General features: G+C 45.7%; 1 protein-coding gene across 1 annotated transcript; it reads left to right on the forward strand.

Moving 5' to 3' along the window:
* Positions 1-940: 940 nt before the first annotated feature.
* LOC122373006 lies at positions 941-22661 on the forward strand. Its single transcript, XM_043350717.1, has 5 exons — positions 941-1043; positions 17109-17304; positions 17673-17879; positions 18246-18332; positions 19696-22661. Exons 2-5 carry the CDS (start codon positions 17171-17173, stop codon positions 19697-19699), a joined length of 432 nt encoding a protein of 143 aa, XP_043206652.1. The 5' UTR covers positions 941-1043; positions 17109-17170; the 3' UTR covers positions 19700-22661.
* The last annotated feature ends 742 nt before the right edge of the window (positions 22662-23403 follow it).

The following is a 23403-nucleotide window of genomic DNA, read 5'->3' on the forward strand; positions in this document are numbered from 1 at the left end:
TAAAAGCGTGCACGCGGGGAGTCCCGTCTACTAAATGTCAGGACAGCTAGCTACAGGACCACAAGCGGTCAAACCCCGGGCGGTCCCGTACCAACGGCTATTCTGCTCTGGCCCGCGAGCTCCGAATTACCTGACAAAATGTCAAGGTCACTTCTCTCCCCGGCTACGGCTAGTGCTATTGTTTGAACGAAAAAGGCGAGGTTCAGGAAACGACATAAGAGAGGGAGAGAGGGAGAGAGAGAGAGAGAGAGAGAGAGAGAGAGAGAGAGAGAGAGAGAGAGAGAGAGAGAGAGAGAGAGAGAGAGAGAGAGAGAGAGAGAGAGAGAGAGAGAGAGAGCGATGGAGAAAGAGGGAGAACTATTCTCCCTCGCGCGAGAGGCAAAATGGGAGAGAGGAATACCATTTCTGCGTGAATTGGGTTTGATAATCCGCCAAAAATTGACATGGGTTTACTATTGCTGTCTGCTAGATGCACTGCGGTGAAACCTTGTCGTCATTTGGGCATCGCACAACAATGTTTGCTTAATGACAAGATGTCTACTGCGCACGTGATTTTAGGAATATTTCATTATTAAGACTGCTTATTAATGTCAAAGTAGTTTTATTTGAAAGAATATGATATTGAGCAAACATTGCCATCTCCTCCACACGTTCTCGGTATTTCCTTTGTTCTCTTTGCATTCCGTTTTAATATCTTTCCTGGCGTGTGTCTCCTTCTCAGTCTCCTTGTTCCCGCCACGCGCTCCGCTTGATTCCAACGATCCTTGTCTGAGGCGGATGGGTCTCCGTCTCACCCACGTACCCCCCCCCCCACCTCCCCCTCCAGCACCTGTAGGGAGCCTCAGCCGACTGGCACCCCCCCCCCCCCATCACCCCTCCCCAGTCGTCGGAGGTCTGGGGGCAGGCTGGGAGGAGAATCAATATCCCTCTGTGGGCCCGGCCGGCGCGCCGACGTCGGAGCCCGCACACCAGCCATCGTCGCTGTCGACGAACTGTGGCCGTCGGAGTCGACAGCGTCTCGCCGGGGATCGTCGAGAGATCAGGTAAGTCGAAGCTGACTTCTGTTAGCTCAGGGGATTGGCTCAGGGAACAGAGAATAGAGGCGGAGATGTGGATGGGACGCGAATGTCGAGCGTACGGAAGAGGCGTGGCAAGTCAAGATGACTTCTCGTGCTGGACCTCCGATGCGCTGTTCTCTTGCACATATAGTTTGTGTAGACTAGCCACTAAGGGCTTCTAACAACAATGTCTTGCTCTCATGTCTCAGCTTCCGAATAAAAGTAGCGTAAGCTATGTGCCGTACTATTGTGTTGCTCTAAAAGTTGTGTTAAAATATAACACTGATCTTGTAGAGAATAGCCTGGATTGCGCCAATGCCTGAAGATGTGAGGAGTTGAGGAGTTTGAATAGAAGGAGCCTAGCCCTAGAATCTGCACTAAAAGCAGTGTGTTGTGTCCGAAAAGGATGTAAAAGACGAAAATGGTGAAGTGAAATGAAGCAAGAGTGAGCAGGTTAGATTATCGGCGCGCTTTGCAATGTGTGCCGTACAATGCAATAAAACGCACTGTCGTTCAATTCAACGAAGTGAAACAGTGCAATGTAATGTTGCGGAGTTTGTCTATTGCACTGGCGAGAGCAATTGGGTTACCCAGTGAAGTTAATTTTGGCACCGCTGTGGAATGCAATCGATTTCGATTAGGTTCGGAGCGCATTGGTTCATTTTGGGATCATGGGGATCACTTGACAAGCTTTGGGCTGATGTAAGTTTGCAGTTGCTAACGCTCCTATTAGGGCGGGAACGGGTCATCGATGACCCAGCACATGTAAGATGTGATCATGTGATGATTACATGTTACATATCATCAATTATATATAAGTTAAATAAAAAACACTCATACTGCTATTGCATTAATAGATGCAAATATTCCCTTTGTCCCAGAATTTAGGGAAACACTTCAATTCGTATGTGAATCTGAGGATGTTCATTTGCAATCATTCACTCATATTTTTCTCAAGAAAGGCTTTTTCGTTCCAGCTCTCCCTATCTCTGTCTCTGTCTCTGTCTCTCTGTCTCTCTGTCTCTCTGTCTCTGTCTCTCTGTCTCTGTCTCTCTCTCTCTCTCTCTCTCTCTCTCTCTCTCTCTCTCTCTCTCTCTCTCTCTCTCTCTCTCTCTCTCTCTCTGTCACTCTCTTTCTCTCTCTCCCTTTTTCTCTGTCACTCTCTTTCTCTCTCTTTCCCCTCTCTCTTTCTCTCTCTTTCTTTCTCTCTCTCTCTCTCTCTCTCCCTCTCTCTCTCTCCTTTGAATATTTCGCTCGCTTTGGTGGTCACTGGGCAATCAGCTTGGCATTCAGTGCAGCAAAGTTCATCCGGTAGAACCGTAAAAAAGACAAGTTTCGTTTCTATGGTAACGATGCAAACACATGACTGGTAATGGAAAAAAAACTTCCCTTGTACGTTGGCAACAGTTGCATAAGATCCGCTGGTAGTCTCAATTAAATCAATCCTCTACTTAAATCATTTTCAACGAAGGCCGTTGTTCCTTTTTGTTGATTCGTTTTAGTATAACTATTCTATTTTCATACCTACGAGTATGTGAACAAGCACACCGGCAGCGAGCCTAAAAATCCCATTTTAGCGCAAGAGCAAAGCTAGAAGGTTGGTTTAGCATGGTTTGGCTTAAGTGGCTTCTAGACAGGGCAAGCGAAAGTTCAAAATTAGCAAAAGACAAGATAAAAACATTGAATCAAACGTTTTTATTTGGTGTGCCGTATTGAACGCGGAGAGCCGCCAAAAATGTGTTTGGCTCATTCGGACAAGCTCGTTATAACCTTTTGTGACAAAAAGGCTATCATCAATCATTTTGCAGCAGCACTACAAAATGATTATGTCGGCGTGAAGTTCTATCCTATTGTATATAAAGAGCGAAACGGAACAGCAAAGGCTTTAGATAATTGGTTTCTAGTTTCAATTAGTTTGATTAATTCAAACGAACATCAATAACACAGACAAGCTGCATTTGCAGAAGTTGCTCGCTTTACAATCCATACCAAGGGCCAAGTTACGTATTCATTTGTCTATTTGACTCGTGTCTTGCAGTCGAGAAACAAAGAACCCTCCTGGCCCTTTGCTGACAGCTCAGCAAAAGTTCGCCAATCTCAAGTTTCGTTCAGCTTCCCTTTTTTGTCTCTCGCTTTGTAGCCAGCGTCCGGCATCACGTTGTCAAGGTAACCGACAACGGCGACAAAGCTTTACGTCGATGGTCGTGGCACGTGGAAACCCTTTCCCCCGCACCCCCTCCCCCCACCGACGTGCCTCTGCCTTGGGCGTACCGGGAGCGGAGCGAGGTGAGGGGCATTGGGGCGGGGGGGGGGGGGGGGTATAGTGTTGGAACCCACGTGTAGCCGGTGCAATGCTTATGTTTGTTTTGTTGGGTTAGGCCCTTTCGGTCGACAAGACCATTGCAGAGCCGGAAGGATGATAGGAATTAGGGGGAGACATGGATGAGATAATAATGGATGGTGTCTTCGCAGTTTTTGGCGACATTGAGCTCAGGCCTGCCATCTAGCGGGAGAATTATCGTAAGTTAGGAGCAAGCCGAGTGAACGCCGCTGATTAGCATTGTGACACACGGGAGTGTGGTGTAATAGCGGGCTTGTTGTGCAATTTTTCAAAAGGTTACGTCTATATATGTCAGTAAAAGCGAAGAAATTAATAGATTTATGTGCAGCGTCAGTAATAAGATAAGCAGTTCCATGTTATTTCCTCATTAAATCGTGAAACAGGGAGTTATTGGAGACTTCGCCAGCACGTGTCGTTTTCGCTATTTTTCACATGAGTCTTTACTTGGCCTAAATCAAACAAATTGCCCGATCAAAGAACAAAACGAACGTTAAGTAGGTACTATCTATAAGTCTAATGAAAAAGTTGAACGGAATTGCTAACGTCATTGCCGCTCAATACGTCATTCAAGACGCTCTTTGAAAAGGACCCAACCAGTGCTGCGTAGTCGATGAAATTTCAGTGACTTTGGCTCCAACTCCGATTCCGGTATCCAAATATCGACTCCGACTCCTCCGGGCAGAACTGTCGATTCACACAGACTCCGACTCTGACTCCGACTCTGCAGCCCTGGTAAGTCTGTGGAGTTGATGGCTTTTCGGTGACGTTCGACTCATACTCCGACTACAGCTTTTAAAAATCAACCGACTCCGAGTCGGAACTGAACCGCTGGCTCTGACTACAACTCCGCAGCCCTGGCCCAAGATAGCCGCCTAAAACGACTTTGACGTGTGATCTTCTTCGTACGTACATTGTTAATGTTATTTTAAACAAGCTGTGGAAAAGGGAGACGAAGCCTTCACAAACAAGGATCTCCTGTTGCGGATCAATCAGCTGCTGGAACAGAAAGGCATAAACACCACGCATCTCATACCCTCGTTTTCTTTACGACTCTGCACCAATGTAAGCACTGATCAATGCAGTGCGAGCATCGATGTGACATTTGTGTACAAAGTTTGAGTGTTATCCGCCCAGCCGTTCTTGAGATATGGAAGAGGCACCCCGCACGTGCAGTAGCACCCTCATAGTGACGCATGGAAATGCATTGGCCACTGGGTGCCTAACTATTAACGAAGTTTTACTGTAATGGGCCCAGCCATTGCGGAGTTACTTTATGTGGAACAATTTCGACACCCCTAAGTTGGCACGTGGCACGTGCCGTAACAATTAACTAAGATGAAGAAAATCGAGCGAAATTCGGAGAAGAAGGAATAAGCATACCAAATATGTATGACATATTGTCAAACTGCTGTACCATTGTGAGTAAATGACCGTATAAAAGGTCGTACAAGCCGATGGGACCGGGCGTTTCAATACACACCGTCTTACGCATTTTATTTTCGTTATTACCTAAATGCTGCTTGACATTTTTGGCTTTCAAGCATTTAAGACATTTTTTGTCGTCTCAAGTCCAGTAAGATTACCTCCAACTCGTGGGAATATGCACTTCAAGCCAACTAACACACCACACCCACGTGTGTCATAATGCTGAGAGATGGCATTCACTCGGCTTGCTCCTAACTTACGATAATTCTCTCGCTAGATGGCAGGCCTGATCCCAATGTCGCGGATCCCAATGTTAATTTCCACGAGACACCAATCCAGTGTTATATCATCCATGGGGGAGACATATTGGTCTGGGCAGGCACCCTAGAGAGTCGTCGGGGCTGAGCCCGTCCAAATGGACAGGCCGACCAGCCCCCCAAGCACTCTCTGCACCCGGCTACGGGGTGCAGCTCCCTCGGGAGCAGCGGTGCCGCTCCAAGGGAGCAGCCCGCATGAGATAAAGTTGCCTGTCCAGCCCGGAGGGGGTTGCGGTGTTAGGGAGTAGGATTTCAGTATCCTAAGGATAGAAGCATGGAACGGTTGAATGCTTGTGTCGGGATTCTGCGCTAAGAGTGGAGCTTCTTAGGTCTTCTAGCTTACATATGTCTCTGAAAATGGCATTTGAGGGTGGAACTAGGTGGGGGTGCTTCTTAGGAAATACTGAAATCAGGGGGTTGCAAATTACATACGAGGAAAACGAGTTGGATTAATTATGGAGAACAAGGAGGCCGTTCTTTAGACGGTAGCTTATTAGCGTCAGCCTTGTTGATGTGATCGCTTTCAACCAGAAAGCTTAATGAGACACACATTGTGAATACAGATGACCATAAGAGCACGACAAAAAGGGAAGAAAGAGGAAGAGCGAGAAAGCTAGAGAGCTAGAGAGAAACAAAAAGAGGACGAGAGAGAAAAAAGAGAAGGGAAGAGATGCAGACAGGAAGAACTAAAACGTATCCGGGTGGACTTGTCGGTTGACTAGCTCAATATATTGAAACTTATTAATCACATGATCTTTTTTAACGCGTTTTGGCAAATTAATTTGTCACCACACGGACCAAACGAAGGTATGTACTTACGTGTGAATTAGGCTTTTCATTCATGCTTCTAGTACCAATTGCAACGTAATTTTTCAATGTATCAAAATTAGTCGCACACATATTTGCGTTAGTGCGTATAGCACGACTGCAGTCGGATTTTTATCTAACTTGCCACTGATCCGGGTTCAACCATAACAGAGACCTATCCTATTGGTATCATCACAAGAATATTATGTGCGGCCATTTCTGCCCGAACTTTAAGTGGATCAGTGAACGCACACGGCGCGCTCATCCACTTACATGGTCCCTTGCGTGTGTCGTTCCTTTGTTACAATAAAAGCAGTAGCGAAGTTTGAGGATTTTGTGCGCCAGAATGGCATTAAATTGAGGATCAAAGACGGGGGAGGTGTTGGTGATACAGGTGACCTGTGGTGATCCACGTGTTTCAATTTGGTTGGACCACGTGACTTTAGAGTAACCCCCAACCCCCCAGTGTAAACTTTAGACTGGGGGGGTTGGGGGTTGGATATACATAGTTCCCTAGATCAATGGTGGCCTATAAATGGTCCTTGTATTGACTCATAAGACGTTTCATCAACTTGTAGCCCTATGGCAAAGGAAAATATGAATCGATGTATTACTGCAAAAGAAGACACATTGGTGCAAAACTTTCGGCAAAGGAGGCACTCAACGCTCCTTTCCTGGTTGTTCTATTGCTATACAACACCCATAAACAGCGTTGTTCAACACCAAACTGCAGTCGCGCCCGCGTTAACCCTATTCCTGGCGGGGGGGGGGCCTCAGGAGCCCCCCCTGAGGTTTTTTGGTTATTTCTCCCAAACGCGTTGAGCTAGGAAGCTCAAATTTTCTGACTTTTCCTAATAGGCTTCTACGCAACATGTCTGTAAATTTTGAGTTGATCTGACCTCAGGTCAGGTCACCAGAGGCGGTTTGGTGACCCTACCTCAGAAAAGTTTGCAATCACGCCAGAGCTAGAGTTTTTGACCGATCGATTTCTTCTCTTCAGGCTTTAGTTAGGGTACCAGTATGTGCAATTTGTATATCTCGGAATTTTGATATCGGTGACCTAAGGTCAGGTCAGTTTCGCGACCTCCCCATTATAAGTCAATGGGGGAAAAATCAACTCCCTGTTTTTACCACTAAAACGGGTCGGAATGGCCCCATATACCATACATGACTTCATATACGATCAACCTTCACTACCTTGAGGTCTGTTTTGCTGTTGGGCAGCTGTGAGGTCATGTGACGTCATCAAAGGTCACCAAAGGTTTTTGGCCAATAACTCCGTACAGGAACAAGATACAGACGCGTGGATGGTCTCATTGTGTTCAGCTCATCAAGACGCATCGAATGATATACATGATGACCTCGAGGTAACGTGACCTGAGGTCAACCTTTGACCTTGACCTTTCGAGGTCAACATATATATCATTCGATGCGGATTGACGAGAGGATCACGATGATGCCCTTAGTTTGTTCCTATCTTGACTAATTCGAAAGTTATTCGAGAAAAACTCTCTCCATATCTAGCGCCGCCATTTTGACTTTTTCGACCCCTGTGACGTCATCTTTGACCTGACCTGAAAATGACCTTAGTAAAAATTGTAGACCTTGTCCATGCGTATCCGATGCCGTTTACCGCTTGCCGCTATCTTGCTTCGTTCTCGAGATCTCAGGGGGGGGGGGCCGAATCGGCCCCCCCCCCGCCAGTTTCTTGTCCCGGCGGAGCCCGCCAGGAATAGGGTTAAAAGCAGTAGCGGACGCGTCAATTTTCTGCTGCATTGCGGCACAGTCTACCCCGCAGGGTGTATTGCGGCGCAGTCTAGCCCGCAGGCATTTACAGCGCTGATAGAGCGGCATAATCGATCGCCCATGGAGGAGGATATTTGTCAGACATTTGATGCATTGAAAAATGAAAAATAAAAAACTGAAATTCAACATATCATCCACAGTAAGGGCGTTATACTCGTATTCGCCAAATGATTCGTAGTTGTTGTTGATAACGCCATGAAGCTAGACCAATGCTGAATGATTAGAAGATTAAAAAAAGGTATTTCGTTAACAACTTATAGGATGGTTTTCCATTGTTTTTCTTCTCTTCCGGTTTCCACCGGCGGTTTATTAATCAATACAGAAAAAATAGGCAAATAAGGTATGTAGTTTGAGTCAACGAACAAAAACATAGTGAATAGATAGATGGCGCCACCGGCTGGCAAGGATACAGGAGCTCAGATGGATTAGTAATGTTAGAGAGAAGACAGTTAGTTGTTAGTGAAGGTTGGTAAAGGAGGTGACGCCATCATTAACAACAAAAAGTCAGAGTGAAAAACGGCCAGCATTGCCCCTCCTCGGACGGGTACCGCTGACCTCCAGCCAGCGTGCGCGCCGTCGATTAAACGGTCGCGGCGCCGTCGTAGGTGGCGGTAGATGGCGCCAACATGCCGCAGCGCCGACCGGCGGCACAGCCGCCCGGCCGTCGGCGCCACGGCTGTAAAGCCATCAGGCCGCCGGCGCCACGGCGGCGCAGCCCTCGGATGATTGTGCCGCGGGGCGGCGCAGCCCAGAGCCGATGGTACTCCGGCAGCGTGGCCGCCGGGTCGCCGGCGCCCCAGCAGTACAGCCCCCAGGCTGACGGTGAAGCAACGGCACAGCCCCCGGACCCCGGGGCCGCGACAGTACAGCCATCAGGCCCCCGGCGCCGCGGCGGCACAGCCCCCCGGACGAGGGCGCCGCGGCGGCGCAGCAAACAACCGACAGCGCCACGGCGGCACAGCGACCGGCGCCCCAGCGGCACAGCCCTCGAGCTGACGGTGACACGACGGTATAGCCTTCGGGCCGCCAGCACAGCGGCGATGGATCCTTCAGGCAGTCGGTGTTGCGGCGGTTCAGCCCCACGGCTGACGATACTGCAGTGATACAGTTGGCGGGCTGCTGGTTATGCAGTGGTGCAACCCTCGCGCCGACGGCGCCGCCGCCGGTGCTGCAGTACCTGCAGCGGTACAACGCCCGCGCTGCCCGCGCTGCAGGCGATGCAGTGGCTCAGCACCACGGGCTGTCAGCGCTGCAGTGGTGCACTCTCGGACTGCCGGCGCCGCAGCGGGACTCCCGGAACGCCAGCGCCGCAGCGGAACAGTCACCGGGGCGCCAGCGCCGCAGCGGCGGAGACCCGGCCACATCAGGTCGCCGGTTGGAGTGCCGATGATGGGCGGTGCAACTAGCTGTCAACGCCGCGGGCTGGTGGAGTCTGGAGAACGGGGATGTGTGTGATTAACGCAAGTCATGACATCGGCCGAGGCAGAAGGCGAGATAGGATGTTACAATAGAAAGTGAGACCGAGTGACCACTCTGACAGAAAGAAGTGAAGTAAACCAAGTTCAATGAAATCGGGCGCTGTGGACAGGGTATAGGGCTGCAACGATTCCTGAGGCCCTGCCCACAAACGCAAAGTTAAGATGAATAACGTAAATTGTGTGAACGAGCCTGGTGGATGACTTAAGAGTAACTTAATTATTTGTTAATATTGGTCAAAGAAAATTAACTTCGTAACTTTCTTGAAAAGTGACTTACTCAATGGAACATCATGAATGTCGGGTATTTTACTAGCAATGATATTATTCCAGATTCCCGGAGCTCTGGCAAATAGAGTAAACTGATAGTAATTACGCAATCTGTGGTTGGGTATAACACGACCTGACAGCGATAGCACTTGCCCAGAGAAATGTTGATTACTACGTGTTTCACGCAATGGGTTACTTAAAATGAATTTAGTGGCCATGATATTTGGAAGCTTCCCACGAAGGTAGTCATGAAGGATGCAGAGGAGTTGGTATTTAACTAGATCATCAAACTTAAGCAGCTTGAGCTCTTTGAAGAGAGGGGAGCTATGTGTTCCGGGGGAAACCCCAGCTACAATGCGGATAGCACGTTTCTGCGCAACGATGATTGGTTGAAGAGACGTACGATAATTAGAGCCCCAAATACATGCGCAGTAGGTAAGATAAGGTTGGATAAGTGAGTTGTAAAGCAGTGTTGATAATTCTTTATTAAGCAGGTATCTGGCTCTGCCAATGATACCAGTCTGACGACTAACTATACCTGTCACTTTGCTAATGTGGGATTTAAATTTGAGATTTTCGTCTATGAGTACTCCCAAGTATTTTACTGTGCTGGCATGCGTTATTTCGCCTTTTGAAACAGGGATACATATGTTAATGTCTGCATCGTCATTAGAGTAAACCTGATATGCAGTCTTCTGAATCGATAGAGAGAGCCTGTTAGCATGCAGCCATGAAGTAATCCTAGGAAACGATTGGTTTATCATATCTTGCAATTCAGGTTTGGACGGCGCGGAATAAAAGACCGCCGTATCATCTGCAAAGAGCAAAAATTTGGCGATGGGGCAAACTTGATAAAGATCATTAATATAAAGTAGAAATAGGACAGGTCCTAAAACAGAACCTTGCGGGACTCCGCACAATAACTGTCTTGCACTAGAGAGGGCATGGTCAAACTTGACTCGATGGCTTCTATCAGACAGATAGGAAGAAATCATACTAACGGCATTGTCAGATATGGCATATCTTTTTAGCTTTCTCAGTAATATATCGAAGTTAACCGTGTCAAAGGCACGAGCAAGGTCAAGGTACACACCAACAGTCTTATTGTTGGAAATGAGATTGTCAGTGATAAACTGGTGCAAAATTGAAATAGGCATGTATGTAGAATGGTTGGATCTGAAGCCAAATTGATAATCATAAATAATATTATGCCTGACAAGAAATGACGTGAGCTGGTTATACATAATAACCTCAAAAACTTTTGAAATAACAGGTAGTACTGAAATGGGTCTGTAACTACTAAACAGAGATCTGGATCCGTTCTTGTAGACTGGCGTGATAACTGCAATCTTCAGAGGAGCAGGGAATGTCAGGCTTGAGATACAAAGATTTATCAGATGTGTCAGCTGCAAAATGATGTGGGATACAATCTTCTTCAATAATTTGGCACTAAGGCCATCAATACCAGCTCCAGTTTCCTTCAAATTTAGGACAATGGACATAACTTCATCTTCAGTGACAGGACTGAATGACATCAGCTCATCAGTAATAAAATTATCCATATAGTCAAGGGGATCAACATCACTGGGACCAAGGGCAGCATCAAGATTAGGTGCAACCTTACTGTAATAGTCATTGAATGACTCAGCTATTAATTGCGGATCAGTGGTAGCACAATCATCAAGAAGAAACCTTGCTGCCGGAGTAGCTTTGTTTTTACATTTTTGAGTAGCCAGAAGTAAATCTTTCCATAACAGCCTAGGATTAAGTTTGTTCTTATGGAACTGCTTTTGAAAGTATTGCTTCTTTGCATGACGCATGGTCAGTCTTAAAGTATTTCTGTACCTCTTGTATTGCAGCTCGTTTTCAGAGCTACGATCTCTAAGGAACCTTTTCAGGAGCTTACTTCTAGTATTAATGCTACGCAATATAGCCGGAGTGACCCAGGGCTGGATGGGAGTAGTTTTTCTGCTGGAAGAAATTGTTGAGAACTTTTCAATTTCATTCCCGATGGTAGTCAGAAATACATCACAGGCCTGGTCCAGGCATTGGATGGATGTGAATCCAGAGAACTTCCTTGAAATACTTAATTTTAGCTCGTCTAGTTTAGCAAAATTAAACTTCTTCGATACAGGAACTGCATTTACATTACTGCCCCCAGATTTAATCAGGCTGGAGGAGCAGAACACAGCTTGGTGATCTGCTATTCCACAGCAGATGGTTCCACTGTGAGTAACTGTGCTCAAAGAGTTTGTAAATATGTTATCAATTAGGGTCTCAGAGAAATGTGGGGCAGAGGATATTCGAGTTGGGAGAGTTATAGTAGGATAAAACCCAAAAGAATTTAAGCAGTCCATGAAAGTTTTAGAATCTGACTTAGTATTATAATCGAAGAGATTCACATTCCAGTCACCAGCCCAAAAGCAGCTTTGCTGGGATCTTACAATGTTACTTAGAGCTGACTCAAGGTAGGGTAAAAATAGGGAAAGTGGGTAGGAAGGTGACCTATATGAGGTGCCAACTAAAAATTTTGAGGCACCAGGGTAGGCAACACGCACAATGATACTTTGAAATTCACTTTTAGCAACACATAAGTAATCCAGTTTCTCACAGTATGGAAAAATGTCTTTCCTCACATACATGGCACATCCTTTCCCTATAACTGAGTCTGTTGGTGCAGAATGGAATAACTCGTACTCAGGGAGTTGGAATCCGCATATCAGATCAGGGTGCAGCCAGGTCTCGGACACCAATACAAAGTGAGCTAAGTGGTTCATATTGGACACCAAAGACACTATCTCATGATAAGTTTGATGAAGGGACCTAGCATTGAGGTGAAGAAATGAAAGTTCATGCCCTAAGAGCGGCCCAGATTCAGGTGGCAACAGGACCTTGCAATTTTGTGCTACATCTGCCAAGTCTGGAATTGCAAATTGGTCATTGCCCATGATGGGTGCATCTTCTGGGACTAGCCTTTGAGTTCCATTGTTATTAATGGTGTAGTAATTTACAAGACCAACATTTACAGCTATGATGAGTTAAAAGTGAAAAAAAGAAAAAAAAAAAACAATGAAAAAATATGAAAAAAGAACAAGAATCAATTGAGGCTAGTCAAGGTACACCTGTAGTATCAATGAGGGTATGCACACTCGCAAAGCCCTAAGGTAAATAACACCCATTTAGGAACTCGACACTTCTTGATTTGGCAATGCGGGACACAGAGTCTCTACTGTGGCAGCACTGCCAGTTTGAGTTGTGCTCACTTTTTTCTTGGACTGCACTTTTTGCCAGTTTCCATTGGGACCAGATCCACCCGCTGAACCGTCAGCAGAGCGCTGACCAGTGGAGCCGTGCACCTGGCGGACATGGTCTCGAATGTCCATTGGAGAGATGGTAACTCTTTTACCATCACAAAGACATTTGATCTGCTGTCTAGATGCACCAAAAGGAATTTCAATGGGTTTCACATCCTTGCTGTCGGATATCTTGGCAAAGATCTTCCCACCCTGTGTATAGTACGACAAGATAGGGTTATCATTCTCCTTCTTCAGGTCCCGGAGAACATTTATCGTGGCAAGCCGTTCAGATGTCAGTGATTCAAAGATCAAGAGGCCTTTTCGCTTTGGCTTGGTACGAGCTCTGTACACTCTTTCTGCATCATCAAGGGAAACAAACCTAACCAAGATCACCTTTTGGTTTCGCAGTCTGTGGCAGGCACAAATATCCCTTGGATCTAGATCAAGGACACCCAAGTACTCTTTCAGCAAGTTGATGACATACTGTCTAAGGTTCTCGCCTCTGGCTTGAGGACCGACCGCTTGGCCAGTGAGCAGGAGGGTCTGCTTCCTCGAATACATCTGTTGGGCCTCAAGTCTGACAGCCAGGTCTGCCTGATCCTGTTGCAGTTCAAGCTGCTCTGAAGTAACCTGGCAGAGGTTGTCTTCGACTCCCTCAAGCCTTGTCACAGTTTCAGAGTGGTTCAGAGAGAGTGAGTCGAGGGAGGCTTCAAGTTTTTCCAGTCTTTCAGTCAGAGATGCTACCTGACTTTTAAGAGCAGCATTTTCAGTAGCCAGCTTCTCAATTTGATCTTTTTGTGATGGTGCCATGTTTATATACAATCAAATAGATCACGAATGCAAAAATTAAATCATCCACCAGTGCACCAGACTAGCCGTAGATGACTAATCGAGATAACGGAACATAGCGAGCTATGGGCTGATTTATCAGATAGCTATAAAGAAAAATTAGGAATAGCAAACAACCTAGTGAAATAAATTTTCTCACCTTGAGAGCAAAAACGACAATTACAAACGACTGAGATGTGAGCGACACGTGTCACCTTCACAAGGGCAAAGACAGATCAAGGATTCGGTATAGCCCAGCCAACGAAAAATGAACAGGGGCCAACACTACTGTAAATGACGTCACTGGTTCGCGGTACAGCCTGTGCTAGAGCCTTCGAAGCCCTTCGAAGCGACCAGCTTCGAGTCTATGTTCACGGCTAGGGGAAGGGACAGAATTTGGTAGCCGAATCGAAATGTGGCAGCATATGGAGAAGCGCGCCAGATTCGAACAAGATGAAACGGGCGGCGCCAATATTGCCGCACTGAAGAATACAACCCTTAGAAAACGAGAAAAAATATGAAAATACACAACCAGAAGTGAGATACAAGCAATACCAGACACTCCTTCGTACAAAAGTGGTCACTCAATGCTCACTTACCACCAGATATAAGAAAGGAACAGGAAAATCACGGAGGCAGAGGAGCAGCGTCCGCCATCCACCAAGCCCGTCAAGGTTCCATTCTTCCATTCTTCCATTGGTTTAAAAACAGGCAGATTATACCATAAATCACTAAAAATTAGAAACATTACTATTAATAAGCGGTTCACTTTGATGGTCTTAATTCACTGGAAAGCCTTCTTTTACGTGGAGAACAACGTATTAGACGGCTTATTTTTCATTCCACTGTAGCTTATCAGTTAATGTTTGATGACCAGGCTGCTTTTCAGAATCAAAGCCCAGTGTAATAAGATGGCGAAGTACTAAAATGAGCAGCATTATTGAATATCGTAGAAGAATAACCTTATGCTCACTATCTTTAAACAATCCAAAAATTAGCCTAAAATCAATGAATATATTTCGGAAACGTTCCTTCTTCAGTTCAAAAAGACAGTTGAATAACTGAATACAGTTGTATTCAGCATGTATTCAGTAGTATTTGGTTACGCTACCTTATGTATAACTGTTATTTTAGTCTTGCGTTGATTAAAAGAGGCCGTTCTACTTATATGGCACGAGAATGTGACTAATATTCGTTGGTGGGATCAGTGAATTCGGCGCTTTTGTGACGTTCAATTATTTGTACATTTCTGTGGCTTGTATAGTTAACTTTTTGAACTGAAGAAGGAACGTTTCCGAAATATATTCATTGATTTTAGGCTAATTTTTGGATTGTTTAAAGATAGTGAGCATAAGGTTATTCTTCTACGATAATCAAAGCCCAGCTTCAATTGAGCCTGCAAGCATTAAGTACCATATTTCATCTGGCTAATGTCTATGATACACAGCACTGAGCTTGACAGAACATCACTTCAACCGTATTGGCTGTCCCTTTTGATTCTCCTTTTCAGACTAACTCCAACAAATATGAACTCAATCATGTCATTTATGTTATTATTTCTAAGCTCTATGAAGCAGTGTTTGAAGACAAGTACTTTCAGCGATAAAATACATTGTTTGTCAGAAAATATTTTGACTAGCAATCAATCAAAAATTGCTTATGTTGTCTTTTTACTGACTCAATTAAAAACTTACGAACTCTAACTATTTTAACTTTCCTGCATGCATATCATATTTCTCGGTCCGTCCAAACCGTTGAACAGCCAGGGACCTCAAGTTCTTTGTTTTCATCCACCGACTCCCTGTCCTGGTTCTGTAGCCTTGGACGCGCGTGTCCAACGCAGCCCCTCCCCCACCCTTCACCCCCCCCCCCCACCCCAACCCCTCCTCTCCCGCGACTTTCAGCGATCAATGGCGCCTCGGGGCACGCCTCTAGTTGCGAATGCCCGGTGGCGCGTGGGCTAGCTAACCCTGAGGTCAAAGAGCTACTGGTAACCGTCTAAGGCCACGGGGAATTTCGTGGAAGTTGAGGAATTCCAAGAAAGGGCCCAGCTGTTTGTGGTTTGAGCAACACGTGTGACCTGTTTAATTTGCTCGCTTTTCGTCGATAGTTGTCGAGTTGATTCAAGCGTCTTTAGGTCGATTGCAAAGTCACCCATTTCGATGAAAGGTCAAGATTCATTGTATGACCAGCGAGTGGAAGGATAGGTCAGGACCTAAAGGTCACGAGACACATTAATCGAGCCAGGAGCGACACGAACTTAGGCCATCGCCACAGGTGCTGGGATGTTATAGCAACTGGACCACAAGAGGTCACGACTGCAGTCCTATAAAGTGGGGCAATATTGCCATTCGAGTCGCAACTGATTATGCCCGTGTTTCATTGGACTTCGTGTGGTTATGTCATATGGAAGGGAATTTGTTTAATACCGCACAGTTCGGAATAAAACATGATTAAATCTAAAATCGAGAGTAATTGCTTTTGCAAAAACAGTACCATACTGATGAAAGTCTTGCATTAATTGGGGCCGGACCACACTTAGCGAATAATTGTATTGCTGTTAAATGATTTCGTGACAAATAGATGTCGATAAAGCTTGATATGACACCTCCTTTTCGTTCGCATTGCCCCAAGGTATATATTGTGAGCATTCAACATTTTTATGAAACAAACTAAAGTGACCAGAGTGCCTTTTAATATTACCTAAGCCTGGCCCAAATGCCAGCCCTAATCGATGTGGGTGCCTATCCTCAGTACCAGGAATGCAAGCAAAGCTTTCTCAGTACGGTAGCTGATCATTGACCCACCGCGCGGCAGCTGGCTCCATGGATTGATCCGAAAGCCGGCCGTTCAATACTGGTGGGCGTGTTTGCGCTGGTGGAATGTGTTTGTCCGGGATCGAAGCGCGGCTGAATCATCCGGGAATTCGGGACAATCGATGAGCTCACAGCAGCCGGAAGTGAGGACTAATGGGGAGCTGATGGGGACATGGAATAGACGCCATTACATTCACGTGATAGCAAATTTGGGTAGGACTTGAGAGCCAACAGTCAAACGCACATTAGCTTGGGAAGGCTCCTTGAGTTGGGACTGCAGCCCAAGCACCTAACACTTAATTTTGGTCTGCACCTTTAAAGGATTCACTCATAACAATTTTGATCATTTGGAGTATCATCATTCTTTGGTGTTTCACTAATTATTGGCAAATGATGACCTTCATTTACAGTGATCACGCTGCAACTATGCGCTACGGTTGAAAGAGGCTGGCTCTTTCAGCAACGGTTGTGGATTAAACAAGATATCCCAATGGCCTGTAAACTTGGCAGCCGGGATGTCAGGAATTCATAAACCGGTGGATTCCACACGAGACTGTCTTGGGCACTCCTTGCTTTTGAATAAGTGAGGAAAAGCATTGGCCAAAAATAGTACTAGAAGACCGCCGCTAGTGGCGCTACCGTCGTCTGACTGTACGTTTTTTCCCTCAGGCGGAGCGCCCGGAGCGCTGTGCTGTGGGCACCAGCACCCTCCCCGGTAGTCCGCGCGTGCGATGCATTTCTGGGTGTGCAAAAGGAGCACGCCACACACTTGGGGCGCGCACGGGCCGCACGTTTCTTCAGCTTCCTGGTCGCCCCGGCCGCCGCCCAAGAGAAGCGACTCTCCCATGCCGGCGCCCGTGCACAGGTGAGAGGAAGGTCGTGTGTTCAATTCCTCCCGAGGCATTTCCATGGAAAACATGGCTGTGTTCTTGTCTAAAGGATGACTTTCTTCAGGTGCAAACTATTTTCACCGCTTGATGAGGTTTTGCCATTTCATTTTACTTAACTTTTTTGTTATTTCCATGTTCAAAAGCAGTCTTTTTGACTCATCATTAAAAACGAACCATATGAAGACACCTGCAAACTTCTCCACCTGCCAACAAAACATTTTGTCAAGGAACGTCATCCTCAGAATGTTGGACGAAATGGTCCTGTTGCCTACACCCGGAGGCTTACAAGTCATAACCCAAGCGGTCTCTGGCATTTGACCTCGTTTTGACCTTGACCTTGCAGGTACCCACCGGTACCGACCGCGCAGCGCGAGACTTCGCGCCGATTGGCCGAACACCGTCAGCCGCCGACCAATGGCGAGTCTTCGCGCCACAACTCGGCGGCGCGCGCTTCGTCCGTGGTCGAGATGGCCTCCTCCGATCCGGCGGCGTCCGAGGGGGATGGCGAAATCCTGGTGACGGAGGAACTCGACTGTGACCCGGCCAGAAAGTAAGATATGGAGCCCATTGAGTTCTCATTGCGCTTACTCTCGTTACTGTGTGTATATTCATGTAACTATCTCCATCCTCGAGACGGTTATACACTTCCGCTTCAGTTGCAACCGCAGGAGCCGGAAGTAGAAGATAAAGTCGATGAGCTGGATGCTCTTTTTCTATCTCCTCTCTCTCTCTCTCTCTCTCTCTCTCTCTCTCTCTCTCTCTCTCTCTTCCTTTTTTTCTTTTTCTTCTTCTTCATCTTCTTCTCCATGTACTTCAGCTTCCATCCGTAATTGTTCCATAACCAACGTTTTCCTCCACCCCATTCTTCTTCTCCCCCACAGTGATCGTTCGATTACCATCGTTTCCCCCTCCTCAGGTGCCAGTCGTGCTGCTGCATTGTCGTCGTCACTATCCTCGTCATCTTCACGCTCTCACTCGCCAAGATGTACAGGGTGTCTCAAAAGTTCGTTCACAGGTACCAGCCATGCTTTTTTGTCAATAATTTTGAATCAACAAGAAATTAACCGTCGAAATTTTGCATGGGCATTGGTGGCAACCTTCCTCAAGCAGTCTCATTGTTTTCAAGTGCATTCGACCCTTCATGAGCTCACAAAAAGGGTTCACCTCTGACCATGGGTCAGGCACGAAAATGTAGGTTGCAATGTCGGGTATGTTGTGAAACTCTCTGTTTCAGGAGTAATGGGAATGGTTAAATCGGAAATGACACATGGCTAAGTGTCGGCGAGGATGAGTGCAACATGATGATCATCTCATAAAAACGGTGGCTAAAATTTTTGAAGGACGAAACCATGCGAGACTAACGGCGTTTTGAACGACCCTCGCACGACAGTAGACTCGTGTTCCGGAAAGCAGCTGAAAATGCGGTCATAACTATTGAAAAGTGGCAAGAAGGTCACAGACAGAGGTTACCCATTTTCAAAAAGTGCAGGTCATCGTAAAATAAAGACAAATTATAATTTAAAATTGTTTATAATATCTATAACGCCAATTATTTTGGGACAATAACACAAAAATCGTCAATGCCAAGGACACCTGACCCTCCAAAAGTGTCAGTTATTGTAAAATTTTATCTAACGAAGTTTCAAGAGGCAGATCTGCAGCGAATAATTTTCTTTTAAACACAAAATCCCGATAAAACCACACGGTGGACAGGTTTGGGCCATTTACAAAGCAGAACATCTCCCGAGGAAAACACTCCGCAACCGAGCGAAGGTCTTGGCATGGAGAATGACGAGCGCTTGGAATTTGCAAAATTTGCACAATGTGTCTGAGAAACAGACGTCCGACACGTTCTGCTACCATATGATGCGAAAAATTTACTCCTGGTACTTCACGTTTGTTCAGGACTGGGGTCGTTTTGAAAAGAAAAATGGCGCTTGGGATGTCGGCGCCAGTCATTCATGAAGGAGTTAGCGCCAGAGAATGCCTACAAAATACTCAAGAATGGTGTCGATGCAAGCTGTCGGCTTTCAGGGAAAATCAGATGTTGCCGGGGAGCTAGTCAAAACTAAATCCGACGCAGAAACTGCAGGGGATTCCCCTGCAAGAGCTTGAAAGCTGGTAACCTTTTATCAGCCTCCGGCAGCTGACGGAGCAACAAAAATCGGTATGGGTAAATATTTTTGAAGATAGAGCAAAGGGGTTGGTTTCTAACCTTCTTAATCAGTTGTCAAAGCATCCATATTTGTCTAGTGTACACACAGACACCAAAACCTTATACTTTTGGCCGGTTCTTATATGCTTTATTGGCATGGGAAATGTGTGAACGAACTTTTGAGACACCCTGTACATCGGACACGACGTAGCTGACGAACAGAACGAGCTCACGGGCATCATCTTCTTGGTGCTGCTGCTCTTCTTCGTGTGCCTGCTACTGCTGTTCGTCAGGTTCTCGGTACTTCTTCTGAAGAGGCGTGTGCGCGAAGGATCTTCAGTGCGCAGCAGTCACTCGGGTTGTGGAGGAGAGAGTGGGGTTCGTGCGGATCTCGCGCCTCCGCCAAGAGTGGCTGCGCCGCCTCCGTACCATGAGGCTCTTCTGCTGCCAGCGCCTCTTGCAGAGAGTCCGCCGCCGAGGTATGACAAACTGCCAGAGCTGACACGAGGGTCGGTCTGAGTTTGAACGAGGTCAGAGGATCTTTCGTGACATTGTGGAAGGCCATGAGTTTGTGTGTGGCTGATTTGCGATGGACGCCTGTACGCGCGAGTGATGCTAAAGAAGGACGTGGTAAGTCTGTGTGAGATTCTCGTCAAGCTGCCGAAAGACATTCATTTTTTCTCGGCAGTGTGCTGTCAAATTTTGTTGTGGCGAAGTGTCGGACGAAAAGTGATCAGCTGTACGGTGAAAAGATGAGTGAGAACACGACATGCTGCGAGGGTGGCGTAGACCACGGTGGTGGGTAAACAAATCGCTGTGGCGATTTTCACTCCTCATGCTGGTGAGGGACCACAGGGAGTATGCGGAGTGACTGCAACGTGTCTACTCTCTGAGTTATCTGCGCCGTGGCTTCACCAGACTTCTTCCGTAATGTCAGGAACGCTGGGAGCTGGAAGTGTTGAAAGGATGACAGTCCTTTCAGTCGAACAAAACAGTCGAAGAAGCTGTTTTTCTTGTGCGACGTTGACCTTTTTGTCAAACGAGGCGTGTGCTAAGTTGTTGACTGTCAATGGACTGTTGTTTGTATTGACACGATTCCTATCGGGTGAATAGGCGATGTGTTATGTTGTACAATGTTGCTACGATACTCAACAAAGGCGAAAAAGTTCAGAGAAACATTGACCAAAGAATTGACATCACATTCGCGAATCTGTAACACCAAACAGTGACTTAATTACCCTTTCCTGCGCCCATGTCTTGTGGTAAGATAGTGCTGTAACAAGTCATGGACACCGAACAGGCTTGATTTTCATGGCGTCCAATTATTTACAAATCAAAATGATCCCTCTGTGAAGGTCAATGGGTGGCACTTCTTGGGTGCTCCAGCCTTTTGTGCAGAAAAATGAACTCGAGAGCGTCTAGCCAGATGCGCATCTCTCTTGGGAAGAAGACTTAATGACACGACATTGAGTAGATACTAGATATGTGATTAGAGTTCCACGGGGAACTTCACTAATGATGAAACGAGAGAAGCTTTTATATCGAGCCCCTTTTATACGTAGCATTTGATAAACTAGCTAGGAGCTGTGGAAAGATTGTGTAATGTACATACATCTGATAGCTAGACATCAACTCCGATAGTTAGAACTGTTATTTGATATTTTCCAGCCATCAAGGATTTCAACATGTAACTCACTTAATTGTTAGCTGAAGGGTGACTGTTTCTGTTAGGTCTTAGTTCAGACGATTGTGAAAAAGTGGGATGCGGATTCTGTGTTACGAGCTATTCAGCTGAATTTTACTGAGACCGAATTGATTAATGCTCTGTCGGCTGAGTTGTTCGCTGAATTCGTTGTCCGTGTAATGCAAGCGAATGAATACTGTAAACGGATGAATAGGCGCCTCTAAACTCTGGCCCACAGTTGTATCAAATATGTCAGGCCTTTGAGTTTTCGTTTACAGCAATGCGACGTAGCGCGACCAGCCGCCCATCGCTCTTCATCTTGACAGGAACAGCATCGCTGAGCCCTGTGCACTCGGGGAACTTTGCATTACATACGGCATACCAACTCACCGTGATAGGTCACCGCGTGACCTTTGACAGGTCACCAGCTTGTGACAGGTCACTGTCAGGTCACTGACGGGTCGCTGTCAGATTCAGCACATAGACGAGTCATTGAATTTTTCTGATGCCATGTTTGAAACCTCCGAGCTGCTTTGCATACCGTCGTGTCTAGTTCAGCCTCAAGCAGTACGGAACTGTCTTTACTCTTTACTATCTTATGCTACTTCAACGGCTGGAGATATGTTTTTTGTATAGATATTTTGGGAGATTTCGTATGCCTGTGTATTTACTCGTGACTCACATGATTATATTTTATTGTTGACCGATTAGTGTGGCACTGTGACTGTGAGAAAAGCCATGTGGGTAGGCAGTCTAGCGCACAAGACTGTTGTTTGGACTGCTATGTGATGTTATTAGTGTCGGCTAGAACTAATAGGTGTATCTGGTGAGTGACTGATACCGACTTACCTGGGGCTATTTTCATGTTCAGATGGATATTGTGCGCAATTTATTCAGTGTATAGCACCGACGGCGAGAAAAAGAGTCCAGAGTTTTTGTTACTGCACGCCTCTTGATCGAGTCATGATACAATTTTCCACAAAAGATACTTTGCTGATCTCAAAACGTGGAAAAAGTATAAAAGCAAGGCAGGCACGAACACTGCAGATTTCATGAAGCGCGTTCTACAATCTAACTAAACTTTTTGCATGAGTTCTAAACTATTTCACTCAGATCACAAGCTCGACAAACCTCTGAGGACAGTATGTGAATTAACAATTTATCAGGATTTGATAAGAAATTACGCTAATTTTAGGAAATTTAGCTAAAAAGAAGCCCTTTTTATACCGGGGCTATACTGAGATATAAAGCGCGTATTTAAACAGAACGCGCTTCTACTAGGGATTGCTGCACCTGCTGGTAATCTATTGACGTCGTATGACGCAATTGCTACCTTAGTGTTTGGAAGGGGTGAATTTTTGTAACTGATAAATCATTTGTACTGTAAATACCGTTTGTACGTAGGCATAGAAACCATGTATATTTTTGTATGCTTCCCAGTGTGAGTTGTTTTGTCTTCGCTGTATTTCGCAATAAAACACGTTCCAATACAGGATAGTGTTTGCTGATACCATTGAGCAACGGCTACCGCGAGACAGCACGGTATTTCACAGGTTCTCACGTGAGATAATCTGAAAGCACTTGAAGCAATCCATCATTAGTAATTCGTATTCGTTTCGGGCTACACTGAGGTAAAAAATTGTTAAAATTGATTAAAATGAAAATTAATGGTTAAAATGGAAAAATTAATGGTTTGATGGAAGAGTTAAAACTGAGGGTTTTTAACAATTTTTTACCTCAGTGTAGCCCAAAACGAATACGAATTACTATCATTTACCTGAGGAAGATTAGAAATGACACTTCGTCAATATCCAATCCATCATTGTTAAAAAAAAAAAACGAATTGTACAGTAAAAATGCAAATCGTAAAATGTGACCCTCTAATGATCTTCAGCGACCTTACTTAGCAAGGAGCACAGAACATTTTCGTTATCGTTTTAACGACTTACGTACAACACTGCCAAATTTTGGGTACCTGTAGGGAATTGATTGAAGTTTATTGTGACAAAGTTTCAAAAAAAATCGGTCGGAAAATGTTTTGAGATATCGAGGTTTTAGTGACGTCATGATTTCTGAGTTTTCGACCAAAAACGGCATATGTTCAAAAAATCATATAAAATCACAGAATAGACATACAGACATGCCGTAAACGCCATTAGACTGCCAATACCATGATCAATCAAATGGCTATCTTAGATTATTGATTATCGTTCCGCATTTTCCAAAATCTTGAAC

The sequence above is a fragment of the Amphibalanus amphitrite genome, unplaced genomic scaffold, assembly GCF_019059575.1.
Source record: "Amphibalanus amphitrite isolate SeventyFive unplaced genomic scaffold, NRLGWU_Aamphi_draft 001430F_arrow, whole genome shotgun sequence".
Lineage (NCBI taxonomy): Eukaryota > Metazoa > Arthropoda > Thecostraca > Balanomorpha > Balanidae > Amphibalanus > Amphibalanus amphitrite.

Bases quoted from the DNA above. Each gene is read 5' to 3' on its own strand.
- LOC122373006 (XM_043350717.1), top strand. From the start codon at position 17,171: ATGCATTTCTGGGTGTGCAAAAGGAGCACGCCACACACTTGGGGCGCG. The intron at 17,305-17,672 runs GTGAGAGGAAGG...TTGACCTTGCAG, and splicing joins ATGCCGGCGCCCGTGCACAG to GTACCCACCGGTACCGACCG. The intron at 17,880-18,245 runs GTAAGATATGGA...CCCCCTCCTCAG, and splicing joins GACTGTGACCCGGCCAGAAA to GTGCCAGTCGTGCTGCTGCA.